At 41.0% G+C, this 14061-nt stretch overlaps 1 protein-coding gene across 1 annotated transcript in view; it reads right to left on the bottom strand.

Annotated features, from left to right (window-relative positions):
• loxhd1a (lipoxygenase homology PLAT domains 1a) overlaps nt 1-14061 on the bottom strand; it is a gene marked incomplete at both ends in the record, with an annotated part of 84273 nt that overhangs the window by 10248 nt on the left and 59964 nt on the right. Inside the window, 7 exons of the mRNA XM_084047521.1 lie at nt 1993-2170; nt 2575-2692; nt 3118-3245; nt 5864-6049; nt 9498-9706; nt 10990-11128; nt 12049-12258. Of these exons, the coding sequence (XP_083903647.1) occupies nt 1993-2170; nt 2575-2692; nt 3118-3245; nt 5864-6049; nt 9498-9706; nt 10990-11128; nt 12049-12258 (1168 nt within the window). The remainder of the gene's footprint in view (nt 1-1992; nt 2171-2574; nt 2693-3117; nt 3246-5863; nt 6050-9497; nt 9707-10989; nt 11129-12048; nt 12259-14061) is intronic.

The following is a 14061-nucleotide window of genomic DNA, read 5'->3' as shown; positions in this document are numbered from 1 at the left end:
TGGTATCTGAAGAGATGCCTAATTAGTCATACTGTACATTACACTGCATGAACTCAAACCCTCTGCACCATGGGGAAGACAACGTTGGAATCTGCACCATTACAATAGGCCTATAATATGCTCCCGCAGAGAGAGATGCACTAATTAGTGTGGTGAAATTAATTAGCATTAAGAATGGACAATCTTTATTCCACACAGACACAGAGGACAGAATAATTTTGATTCGGCGGTGTGTAATTCAGTGGAATGATCGCAATAAGTTACAACTACATGTTACTAGTTATGCCTAATTATATGAAAGCAAGTTATTCTCTATAAGGAATATCACCACAGTTAAAGGTAGGGTAAGTGATTTGCGTCGGTTAAAATAATTGTTAAATAGCTCTATATTCTGATTGTACTCATTGCTATAGAGTGTTTGTTCAGTATTAGGAGTCTCCTTGTCTCTCCACCTCTTTATTAAACAGAAAATGCATTTTTGTTTCAGTTTCATTTCCAATTTTATCCAACCAGGACGGAGAACTCAATCAGGATATAGATTAAACAAGTGAAATTTGAAGTGATGACACTAAGAAATGAGCAGACAAAATTGAAACTGGAACACTATACAAATGAACCTTAAAAATGGGTACTTTCACCTGATTGGCTGAGATTTTGACACCTACCGAAAAATGTATTTTCTGTTTATTAAAGAGCTGGAGAGACAGGGAGACATCTGTTACAGAAAAACACTCTATAGTAATGATTACTATCAGACTATAGTATTAACCTTTTAACAAAATACTTTTTGTTTTAACCAAAAAATATCACTTACCCTACCTTTAACTGTAGGCAGAGAGGCCTTGTATACTCTCAGAGATACAGACACGTAAGGGTCCATTTGGACCCTCTGGTGGTCCCAAGACCTAAAGTTGAGAACCAGCGTATTACCGGTAGCTTGAATGTAACCACTGCTCTTGGAGAAGTGGTGTTAGTGTTCCGTGTAGAAATATTGTTAGTTGGAATGAAAACATAGTCGCACCACCGGAAGTGAAAGGCTGAAGGCAGACCAAAACCCTGGTTTCCTTGCGTACGTGTGCTACGTCGACTTCCTCCCAGAGCCAAGTGAGATAGTAAAAATCACACCTGTGTGAAGGTAGCGGCGCCTTTGATATATTTTGTCATAGATATGTGTTTCTACTAGAGAAACAATATTAAATCTCTGTAAATTTATTTCAAGGCTTCCAGTGGCACTAAATAGTGCCATTGGAAGCGAATCACCAAATGCATTCCAAGGTAAGTGGCAAAAACTGATCTGTCATAGCTGATAGAGTGGGTACCTAAAAAATAAACTTTGCGTGTGTATAAATGTGGTACCAGAAAGATATGTATGTGTTATGAAATAATCTATACAATTTATAAGCCGTACCCAGAGTGTTTATGTTCCGGACTTTTACAGTTTATATAAACCATCTAATTTTGTATTCATGATATAATATTGATGTCATGAATAGTTCCCTTGCCTGACCAATCAGAACGTTGACGGGCCTGACCAATCAGAACGTTGACGGAAAAGCCAGGTATAGAGCAGGACCATCGCCGTTAAAAATACATACAAAAAAAGAAGGGGGAAAAGCATGAGAAAATAAAAATATATACAAAAAAAAAACATGAGAAAATAAAAATATATACAAAAAAAAACATGAGGAAATAAAAAATAAACCTTGACATCATAGTGATGTCATGAATAGTCCCCTTGCCTGACAAATCAGAACCTTGACGGGCCTGACCAATCAGAACCTTGACGGGCCTGACCAATCAGAACGTTGACGGACCTGACCAATCAGAACCTTGGCGAGCCTGACCAATCAGAACGTTGACGCAAAAGCCAGGTATATAGAGGGCTAATAGGTATAGAGCGGCTAGCGCCGCTAAAAAACAGCAGAGGGCGCTGTTTTTCCTTTTCATTTGGCGATAGGTTCCCAGATTGGCTTGAATGTGCTGCAGACTGACCTCCCACATCACTGGTCTTCACTGAGACGGTGTAGGTGGTGACTTCCACCTGCGGTTCATCGTCGATTACGGCAGCCATCTCACAGATCACCGTCCTCTTCGGCCCTTTGGTCGTGGACAGCCAGTTCTCATACGTGAAGACGCACACCTCCTCTGTGTTCGGGTTGCGCAGCATCACCTACAATGATTTGATGATAGCAAAATGTACAAACCTTTGTAACCCAGGGGTCTTCAACAGGGGGTCCGGGACCCCTAGGGGGTGGTCAGAGCTACTACAGGGGGTCCGCCAAATCTTTGTGTGATAGGATTTAGGTTTTTTACATTAACCACTTGAACCCTAGAATTCCTTTTCTGAGGGGAACATTAGCCAAAAATAGCAGATCTACAAGCTCACAACGCCTCGCGCTGCGGGGCGTTGTGAGCTTGTAGATCGGCTATTTTTTGCGAAGAGGCTATAGGTGTAGAGGGAAAAAAGAGCAGACTAAGTAAAAAAAAAACTTTAATCTGGCCTGAAAACGTTGAAGACCCCTGTTGTAACCTATTACAGTTTCACTGTTGTGAATGTTGCCTGAAGCAGCGGACCTGATCGAGGAACCAGTCTGGTCGGCTGCCAGTTCCGTCGATCCGCAGCCTCATCTTCTTCAGGGGGGCGATGTCATCGATCAATAGGCTGATCGTGTCCGTCTGACCTCGCTCAAACCTGCCAAAAAACCACAGAGACAGATCATATATGTTACAGAGACGGCGACAAATGTACTTTATTTAAAAAATCGATTTAATTGTCAAAATAAGGACGATAACATCACAAGGTGGCACAACGGCTAGATAAGATGTATGTGTCAAAGAGGGCAAATGCATTTATTGAAGGTTTTTGGTCATATAAAAATACCAAAATGTATTTAACCCATTCAATCCGGGAACGCATCTGTGTCGCTTTAGATTTCTTTGACTATTCAAAAATAGCAGATCTACAAGCTCATAGTGCTGCGCTATGAGCTTGTAGATCTGCTATTTTTGAATAGCCCAAAGTGTAAAATAATGCTTTTTAGCTCAAATCTAAAAATGACACTTAATGTGTTAAGATCACACGTGCGCCTGTGTGCACGATAGTCTGCATTCAGTCACCTGTCTTCATTCTTGAGCAGTGGGATCTCCTCAGTGCTCCCGTTGGCTCCAAACACTGACATGTAGATCTGTGTGTCCGTTCCTGCATTCTGCACGTCGCCCGTCACCACGGTCAGCTCATAGATGACCTGACGAACGGAGATGACACATATGTTACAGGGTGTTGTTGATTCATCTAAATGGAGTTTGAAGTTACAATGGGTTTGTATAGGAAGGGGACACATGTCTGATAAAAATGAATATCAAATAATGACCCCAAAACATGTTTGAAAGTGAAATATCTTCATGTGTCTATGAGGTTGATAGAATACTATAGGTATACTTTTGATACATTTGGGTGACACTGTAGTATGATCACAGAGGGCGTTAATGTGTGAAAAATAATATGGAGATAAAGAGGTTTCTGCTCGACAGCAACGACATACAAGGTTTCTAGCCTGGCGTTAGCTCGACTATATCACTGCGTGGATATGAGTCTGGTGCTTCCATGAGGACGTTTTTTTTTCATGGATTAAAGCAAAATAAAATCTCAGGACTGAAAGAAATGTGCATGGCCAAGTCCTATGATAACATTAAACAGTGTGAAAGGAGCCCCCCACAGTAGCGCTGTTTCCTAAACAATGAACACAATATGTAAAATTCGTTTTTAAGTAATATTGTTTCTGCCTTGAAAAAATCACAGACTGAGGCTTTAGCCTTTGCTTTTATGAAATATCCGAGATATTATGGAATATGCTTCTGAACATATTGCTAGTTTGACCACTTCAAATGCTCTAATCTTTGAAAATAATAATCGAAAACAACCTATTCTACAAGCTCTCAATGCGTCTGCGACGCATTGACATGCTTCCATAGAAAACATGCTGGCTTCTATGGACTCCAAATGACTGAAATCAGTCATGGTGACTGAGAACTTTAAAGGGATTGTAGGGAACATTAAGCCTAAATTTAAAAAATATTTATATATATATATTTTGCATTTTCTCCCCTCTATCAGCCACTATATAATGATGCTGGGGTGTTTTCCTGCATTGAAACACAGTACTCTTTCTGAAATCCGTATTTTCCCTACTGTTTATGCTCATGTTGTTTATGTCCGGTACGTAAATTTCATTTCATTTCATTTCATTTTATTTATTTCAATTATGTTTTACATGATCACATTAATTCATTTTTAAACTTTTTTTACATATTCCATAATTGAAAAGGAACAGGAAGAAGATAAATCTTATTTATACCTGCCCCTTTGTACCATTAAAATCATCAAATAATATCCTACCAACAAATACATCACAATGAATCATCAGAAAAAAAAGAAGAAACTAAACAGAAATAACGAAAATAAGAGAACAAATAACGAAGGTACTTGAAATTTTAACAGGAATAAGCAAGACCAAACTAAGACAACCATGAATAAAACAGAAACTACAAAAAATGAAAATCAAAATTAACCTTCCAATTCATACTTTATAATTTTTCCCCTTTTAAACCATTTCTTGAACTGAAACATTGTTGTACAACTCTTCAACTCCTTACTTTGTGCATTCCATAACTTTATGCCTGTAACAGAGATACACATTTGTTTTAATGTCGTACGAGCAAACAGATGTTTAAAATCATATCTTCTTCTGTGATCCTCCTCCTCTGAACTCAACACAAATAGCTTCTGTAACTGTTTTGGCAACCCTCTATTTTTCGCTCTGTACACAACTAATAATGTTCGTAGGTCAATTAAATCTGTTATTTTCAACAAACCTGATAAAATAAAAAGACTGTTAGTATGTGCTCTGTAATCCTCTTTATAAATAATTCTTAAAGCTCTTTTTTGTAGCATAACCAAAGGAATAATGTTACTCTCATATGTATTGCCCCACACTTCCAAGCAATAAATAAAATATGGTAAAACCAGTGTACAATACAACATCCTTATTGTACTTGTATCTAAATCATATTTTACCTTGTTCAAAATAAAAAGACTTTTAGCCACTTTAGCTTTTACATGTGCTATATGATTTTTCCATGATAATTTGTCATCTAATATAACACCCAAAAACCTAAATTCATACACTCTTTCAATATTCACGCCATCTATAGAAAGCAAATTAACGCACGCATGTGCGTGTCCGTGCGCATCCGTGCCCGTATCAACTTTTTACTTTCGGTTTTAAAACGCTCTCAAACTTCGTTTTTGAGGCACAGAATTTACTTTTAAGATAGCGTGTGGATAGAATTTAGTTGTTTAACTTCATATATGTGGTCAATTTATCATGAAAGAGCCTATTTAAAAATAAAAATTCAGAGAACCGTAGGGGCGGGCAGTTCCGCGAATTGTATCCGCATAAGGCAACCTATTTTGGGCATGGCTCATTTAGATGTCCCGCCCTGCGTCACCCCCTGGTGGTCGGGGAAACGAACTGCTGGAGTGGCGGTGTTTGACAACAGTTTTTTTCTTTGACTATGTCTAAACTCATCTACAATCCCTTTAATCCATGTTTTTTTCTCAAGGGGCGGGATCAAAACAATGGCCCTCGACGCAATTGGTTAGACCTACAACCAACTACCAATTACAGTCTCCCATATTCGAATACCGGGCCCTGATTGGTTACCCACGTCTCCTGGAGCGGGAAATGGATTCTCTATGGAGCGGTGCCAGACCCCAAAGCGCAGAGTGCAATTTCTTTTTGCACTCGCAGATTCGTCTGGTCCCAGGCTACAAGGTTTCCACCCTGGTCGACCCTGTGTGTACCTGCTGGGTGATGGCGATGCAGTCGGCGTCCAGCACGTTGAAGCTGCGTGCGGTCAGGCCGTCTCCTCGGTCTTTGGCCAGCCAGCACTTGCAAGGGAAAATGTATTTGAGCCCTCTGGTTGGCACGGCAACCGCCAGTTCATCCACCAGCCAACAGCTCTCTGGAGTGGCTCCATCATGACCCAGCTGCAGGAGGAGACACGTACGCAGTCATTACACATTACAGTGTGTGTGTGTGTGTGTGTGTGCGCGCGCGTTCACATCAGTGGTGGAAAAAGTACTCAGATGTTTTACTTAAGTTAGCCTATGTATAGAATAGGGCTAAAGTGGTTAATGTATGTTTTATAATGTAATCATTTATATCTGAAAAGTAACTAGTAACCCTAGGTTACAACTGTAACCCAGGTTTTATTAGTAATGTAAGCATGGTACTTACTATGGGATATCATCGCCCTCTAGCGATGCCACAGAGCAAACACACCGATCTCCCGAGCAACAATCCTCTCAAGATGATTGGAAAAGGGTTAGTGTGACCGCAAAGAAACGGCGTCCGGTAGGGTATAAATACCCATGCGTCATACGAGCTCCTCCTCGAACCTTCTCCTCTGCATGCTAGTCTTGCACACAGAGGGGGTTCTAACGTAAGTACCATGCTTACATTACTAATAAAACCTGGGTTACAGTTGTAACCTAGGGTTATTATAGCGTAAGTTCCAGCATGGTACTTACTATGGGATACATACACGTCCCCCGGGGGAGCCCATTGCTATACCAACCCCACCAAAGCCACCCATGGCCACAGGTCAAATCCTCGACTTGACCCAGGCCTCCAGGCGGCCCATGACCCCACAGGATCATGGCTTGAGAGGAATAAAGGCAAGACCTTGACAGACTTTAAGTCCTGTCTCAACCACCAGTCCAGACCCAGTCTGACTGATGCGTGGTAGAGAAACCAAGGCCTCCTCCTCCTAGGATCCTGTCCAACAGGTCCTTAGAGGGCAAGAAAGGCCAGCCAGACCAGTGGGCAAGGCTTGCATATTGACGATGAGGCCAACGCGGAAGGAGTAAATGGCCAGAGTGAGGCACTGTTTTACCCTGCGCCGACCTGCAGTGTCAGAAAGAATTTATTTTAACGCAAGTGAATGGGTTTTTGACAAACTTTAGACTAGATTTTCTTACCGTAATAAAAATGGTCATAAATTCTATATGCTTCCAGTCGCTAGTTTAAAGTCACCTTTCAATCATCATGATATGCGTTTTGCTAAATTATGGTCCCATTTATTCAAAAATTGACGATAAAGTAGGCTATGCTCCAGGAGGGGCGGGATGATTTGATTGACAACCTACAAAACCAATAGCATTCATTCCCCGCCCTGCTTTTGATTGACAAGCTACCCAACCAATAGCATTCTTTGGGGGTTGTTTTCCGGTTTGCTGGTCACATGTCTCGTCTCAACCAATAGCGTTTGAGTTCCGGCGTGGCCAACTGTATATATTAAAGATGGCGGAATGCACGTTCCTGAACTATCGGCTTCATTTTCGCTCTGTAGAAAGCAGGGGAGTGGCTTTGTCCATTCCTTTTTTACAGTCTATGAGCCAGACGAACACAGAGAGAACAGGCCCCCCAGGCCTGTCTCACCATCTGTATGTCTGGAACAGCCACTGCGTAAAGCGGTGAGGAACGCACGCCCTCAGGCCATGCATTCTCAACCTACCTCGGCGCAGACACTACACCCAGAACTAGGCCTGTCCAAAAAAATCGATTCATGAATAAATCGCGATTATTAGTGCCACGATTTTAAAAATCGATTCAAAATATTAAAATCGATTTTTATTTTATTTATTATATTTATTTATTTTAAGTTAGTACCTTTTTCACTGGCAATTTGTCTGAAATCAATGTCAGAAAGACTGCCTGACATGATCTGGCTGCATTGAAGTGTATGATTCAACTTTTCATGGTTTATATTATATTAAAATGTTCTAGTATAATTAAAGCAAAGTGATTTGGGGTAGAAAATCGCAATAAATCGCAGAATCGAATATCAATTAATCGCAGAATCGCAATTTTAATCGAATCGGCACCCTAGAAAATCGCAATAAATCGCAGAATCAGATCGAATATCAATTAATCGCAGAATCGCAATTTTAATCGAATCGGCACCCTAGGAATCGATTTTGAATCGAATCGTGAGGTAAGTGAATCGTGACACCCCTGCCCAGAACCGTGTGCGCCATCTCAGATGCCGCCACGTCCAGGCTGTAGAAAGACACAAATGTCAAAGGTGACGACCAATCGGCTGCCGAGCATACAGTACGTCCTGCAGCGACACCCCTTTGTAATGGGCCCACGATGCAGACACACTCCGAGTAGAACGCGCCCTCAGTCCCACCGGGACAGCAGCGCCACTACTCCCATTATGCCAACCGAATCGCCTCCACGATCCATCTGGACAGAGTCGGTTTAGCCACCGCTGTCCTGCGGCCTCGACCGTAGGACACGAAAAGCTGAGGGGACTCACGACCAGCCGATGTCTTCTGACAGTAGAGCCTCAACGCTCTCACCGGGCAGAGACAATGCAACCGTTTGTCCTCGCCAGAGGCAAACGGTGGAGGGTGAAAAGTCCCAAGCTCCACTGGAGCTCTGGCAACCACACCGGTCTTGGACACATATGCCAAATTGGGTTTCAACAAAACCCTCTGGCCATCATCCGAGAACCGCATGCAATCCTCGCTCACAGAGAGTGCGTGCATGTCACCAATGCGTTTTGCTGTGCAAAGGGCTAACAGAAGCGCCGTCTTAAAACGAACGATGCGCAAGCACGCAGTTTCAAGTGGCTCAAAAGAGGAGGCCTACACAGTGCCGCCGTGTCGTGTTTGACCAATTACACAGCTGCAGTAGTAATCAGTGGAAATTAGTGACACCTACAGATGTGCCATTTCAAAACTTCAAATGTCCTGCCATTGGCAAGACAGTACATTTTCAGGGGATTCCCAGGGCAATAAGAGGGACAAAGAAGGGCATTTAAAATGCTGAATTATTTTGATGATCACTGCTTTTATGATGCTAATTAATTTGAGCAACTGGTCAAGGCCCTCTTCAAATCACCTTTCGCCTCATAATGAGTCTGACACCTTCTTCAACACACATTCTTTTGTTCTCATGTATATGGATGTCTGTTGAAGGGAAAAACGGGGGTGTGTAGTGACAACTTCTTTTCAGGGGCAAAACAGTGCATTTTTAAGGGGAGAACAGGGAGGAAAAAAATGCATTTTCAGGGCACTTTCAGGGAAAGAACAGTAACGTGTGAAGTTTTGAAGTGGCACATCTGTATCAGTTTGCTGGCAGTGGAGCATTCTCATTCCAGTTTGTTAGGTGTAGAGTCAAAAGGTTTTGTACCGTGCTCTGTTTTCTTTTTACCCAAGTGAATGTAAATCTTGTTTTTGATCAAAGTAAAGTGTTTTGTTGAACTTTATGGACATCTCCTTGTGGATTATTTTCTTTTGGGAAACAACACCACGTGTACACCATGGGATACATCATTCAAACTTTTCTGCGGATACAAGTACAGTACTTGAGTAAATATACTTAGTTACTCTCCACCACTGGTTCACGTTTATCTTTTTTCCTCACCTCCACCTTCTTGATATCTCCTACATCTGCTCCTTCGTTGTAGAAGCACTCCAGTGACCCGCACTCATACGTGATGCCCTCATCCAGTTCCAGCCACATCCTCTGGGTCTTGCTGTGATTGGCTCCTCCGGTGATGATCACGAACACCCTGCTGGTGGTGCTGGCGTCCGGATCCATCCCCGTCAGGATGGTGATGTGGTAGGGAACGACTGCAAGGAGGAGAGCAGCACAATAATACTAGTCCATGAGCCAGAGCCCCAAAATTGAGCAATGATTATCGAAAGAGAGGGCAAAACCATACCTATATTAAATTGTTTATAGGATCAATATAAGTAAATAAATATATGATAACCTTTCCACAGGAGCAGCTTTTTCATAGTTATCACACATTTTGTTATTTTCCCCATACATACATGACAGGTGAAAAAAATGACGAGATTTTAAAAAGAGTTATCATAATGAAACTTCCCAAGTTGATTACTTACATGAAGACAATGATTTACCGTATTACAAGTTTTCTGAAATTGTATATTTAAATATGCAAATGTGTTATTTAGTCCATGAGCCAGAGTCCCAGAATTGAGCCAGATATTGAATATTCCCTCGTTAAAAACCTTTGACTCCAACATCTTAACAAAATGAAATAAGAATGTTGACTCTGGCTTTGACCAATGTTCCAATGTTGATTTTGGAAAGTTTCGAATTCGGGCATATTTTCCTAATGCCTAATTTACATATTTTAATATACAATTTCAGAAAACTTGTAATACGATAAATCATTGTCTTCATGTAAGTAATCAAATGGGGAAGTTTCATTAGGATAACTATTTTTTAAATGTTGTCATTTTTTCACCTGTCATGTACGTATGGGGAAAATAACAAAATCTCTTTCGATAATGAAATCTTGTCTGGCTCATGGACTATATGCTTCATTGCAAGACAAATAGCAAAAAATAAATAAAAAAATGAAATGCCCAAAATAGGGAGGACAAGTTGAAACACCATTATGACCTGAAATGTTGGTTGATATATGGCTGTTGGTAGCCTACAGTATGTGTGTCATTCTATGGCTACTAATAATAATAATAATAATAAACTTTATTTGTATAGCACCTTTCATGACATGAAATGCAGCGCAAAGTGCTTTACAGAGCAAGAATACAAATACAGTTACAACCAATTTAACAATAAGGCAAAAAAAAGAATAAATAAAAAATAAACTAAGATAAAAGCAAAAGCATAAAACAACATTAAAATAGGCAATACTGTGAGGACTTAAAAATCAACCAATGAATCAGCTAAAAGCAAGAGTGAAGAAATAGGTCTTGAGCTGTGCTTTAAAGCTATCGACAGAGGCTGCCTGTCTTAGGTGTAATGGGAGTTTATTCCACACTGTCGGTCCGTAAAAGCAGAATGCTGCTTCACCGTATTTTTTATATGTCAAAAAATACGGTGAACATGGTGACTATTCAGTGTTATATTGTTTACTTACTGGGCAGTTCTTCCACTTCCTCCTCCTCCACCTCCTTCTTCTTCTTCTTGCTCTTCTTGTTCATATTACTGTCCAGATCTTTCTCTGTCAGAGCCGGGCTCTTCATGCTGTCCAGACCCTCTCTCACCCCCTCAAAGTCCTGTATCAACACAATGTGAGAGAAACAAGCAACCAGGTCTATGAAAACGAGCCCAAAAGAAGCCACTATACTGTAGGCCACATGAACACTTTAAACCTATATACTGTATCGCGATGCGACGATAAGCTTGTAGATCTGCTATTTTCCTTTTTTTTCTTTTTACATTTTATACATTAGAAAACAATGAGTACTTTCCACTTTTGGTACTTTAAGTACGTTTTGATACCAATACTTTTGTACTTTTACTCAAGTAAATTTTGAATTCTGGACTTTTACTTGTAACAGAGTATTTCTACATTGCACTATTGATACTTTTACTTAACGGAGTAGTTCGCCCAAACTTTTATTCCTTCGATTTTTTTTGTTTTTGTCACATTCCTGAGACAATAGTTTGATGACCGGGTGTAGTATTTCCGGTAGGAGACTCAAAGGCTTAAAGACTCAAAGGACTCTCCTTTGAGTCTCCTACCGGATACATTAGCATGTTTCCACCGGTCATAAAATTATTGTCTCAGGAGTGTGACAAAAACAAAAAAATCTCCATGAATTCAATGCTTCATGGGGTGAGTAATTGATAGAAAATAAGTATTTTTTTGGGTGAACTACTCCTTTAACCCATTAAGACCTGAGTCCGCTTCTAAAAAAATTCTAAATCCTAAAAAATATTTAAAAAAATATTTTCACTATTTTTGAAAAATAGCAGATCTACAAGCTCATAGCGCGGCACTTGGTGCCGCGCTATGAGCTTGTATATCTGCCATTTTTGAATAGCCAAAGAAATCTAAAATGACACAGATGCGTTCCCGGTCTTAATGGGTTAAGTAAAAGATGTGAGTACTTTTTCCACCACTGCACACACACACACACACACACACACACACACGCATGCAAACGCACACGCACGCACACGCACACATTACCTTGACGTAGAAGACCCTCTGTATGCGTTTGTCCTCCCTCTTGGTGGAGAGCCAGCGTTCACACAGGAAGAGGAACACCTCCTCCGTGTCCCCGTTATACACCTCCACCTGGTCCAGGTACCAATCAGGACTCAGCATGCTGTTGTCGTGGCGGATTTTGATCTTGAACACCTGTCCGAGGTCGACCGCCTCCAGCGAGAACTTATCCACCTGCAGCCAATCAGAGAAAGGCGATGACATGTATGCATGTTCAACACGTTGAGACCTGAGGCCGATTCCACAAATGCCTTCTAAACCCATTAAGACCTGATATGAGGCCATTCTTAAAAATGTTTTCTAAATCAAAAACAGTTTTTTTTTATTTTTTATCCCACGATTTTTGTAACCCTATTTTTTACACCCAGTGCCAATTATCTATGTAATCCTGGGCACTACCTTCCGTCTGCCAACCTAGGGAGGCCAGGGCTGAGCTCATGCCTCCTTCAATGCATGAGAGCCAACTGACCTTCTTGTCACCTGGTAGGGGGAAGTTTCCCTGGTTGGACGTAGCGCGTGGAAGGAACACGTTATTCCAACCAGTTCCCTTCCCCTCCATCAGGCGCCCCGGCTGGCCAGGGGGAGGCAGTATAGTGACCAGGATTACTACATGTTTTTGTGAGGGTATCTACCCTAGGGAACACGGGGAGAACATGCAAACTCCACACAGAGTGGGCCCTTTCGCCAACCCCACCTAGGGTATGGGCGCCGATGACGCGGAGGAGAGAACACGCCCCCAGCGCCCACAGCGTCCCCTGCGGGAATCGAACCCAGGACCTTCTAGCTGTGAGGCGACAGCGCTACCGACTGCGCCACCGTGCCCCCCAAAAAAAACAGCTTTTTGAAAAAAAACGTAAAAAAAAAAAAAATCATGATTTTTCAAAAATAGCAGATCTACAAGCTCATAGCGCAGCACTCGGTGCCGCGCTATGAGCTTGTATATCTGCTATTTTTCAATAGCCAAAATAAATCTTAAAGTGACACAGATACGTTCCAGGTCTTAATGGGTTAATAGTTGTCACACTTTTTCGAAATTCAAAATTGTTAAAACTTTTTCAAAAGCTTTCAAGATTTTTTTTTTTTTTTCAAAAATATCAGATGTACAAGCTCGCAGCGCGGCACGAAGTGATGCAAAACATCTAAAATGTCACAGATGCTTTCGAGGTTTTAATGGGTTCATAATAATAATAATAATAGTGTTAATAACAATAATAATATTCATAATCATAATATGATTTAACAGAAATGATACATGAAACCTGTCTTCAAATGTCCTTTTAACCACAAGTCAGACAATGTGCGTCTGTAGGAAAAATAAAGAATTTATGTTGCATGGTTATGTACACGGTACACTCTCAGCATAAATAAACATTTTGTTCAAAAGTTTTCTGTTAAAAAGGTTAAAGCTCTGATAATAATCATTGCTATATGGAGTGTTTGTTCAGTAACAGGGTTCTCCACGTCTCTCCAGCTCTTTAGTAAACAGTAAATACATTTACCGAAAAAAAAGCAGACAAAATTGGAACTTGAACACTTTTTTTTGTATCTGATGAATGATGTTTGAGGCATTCTCTGTACTGATTGGATAATTGGTATCCTGACCCCAACATTTACTCGGATATATAGAACTATTCAACACTTTTTGTAACTAAACATTTCATTTACACCACTTTAACACATTCGGTGCCAACATTTTATAATAACAGATTATTATGGCGCAGCGATCGCGCGTACAAAATGAGTTGTTTTGCCCAACGTAAAAAAGTTTCGAAGTTATAGGGGTTTTAGAGAAGGAGAGCCATGTTTTTTTGGCACGGTGATCTATAAAGCCCTTCCTTCTCAGATTCACCGTGGGTGAATGGCTGCTCCAGCCCCTCCCGTGTGGAAAAAAACGGAAAAAAAACAAAAGCGACTGAAAACACGGTTCAGACCGTGTTCGGCACCGAAGCGCTACTCTGTGTTAACACGGTTCAGACC

Source organism: Gymnoscopelus microlampas (assembly GCF_963454915.1).
Source record: "Gymnoscopelus microlampas genome assembly, chromosome: 21".
In the NCBI taxonomy this organism is placed as follows: Eukaryota; Metazoa; Chordata; class Actinopteri; order Myctophiformes; family Myctophidae; genus Gymnoscopelus; species Gymnoscopelus microlampas.
This window is presented reverse-complemented; position numbering and strand designations above follow the sequence as displayed.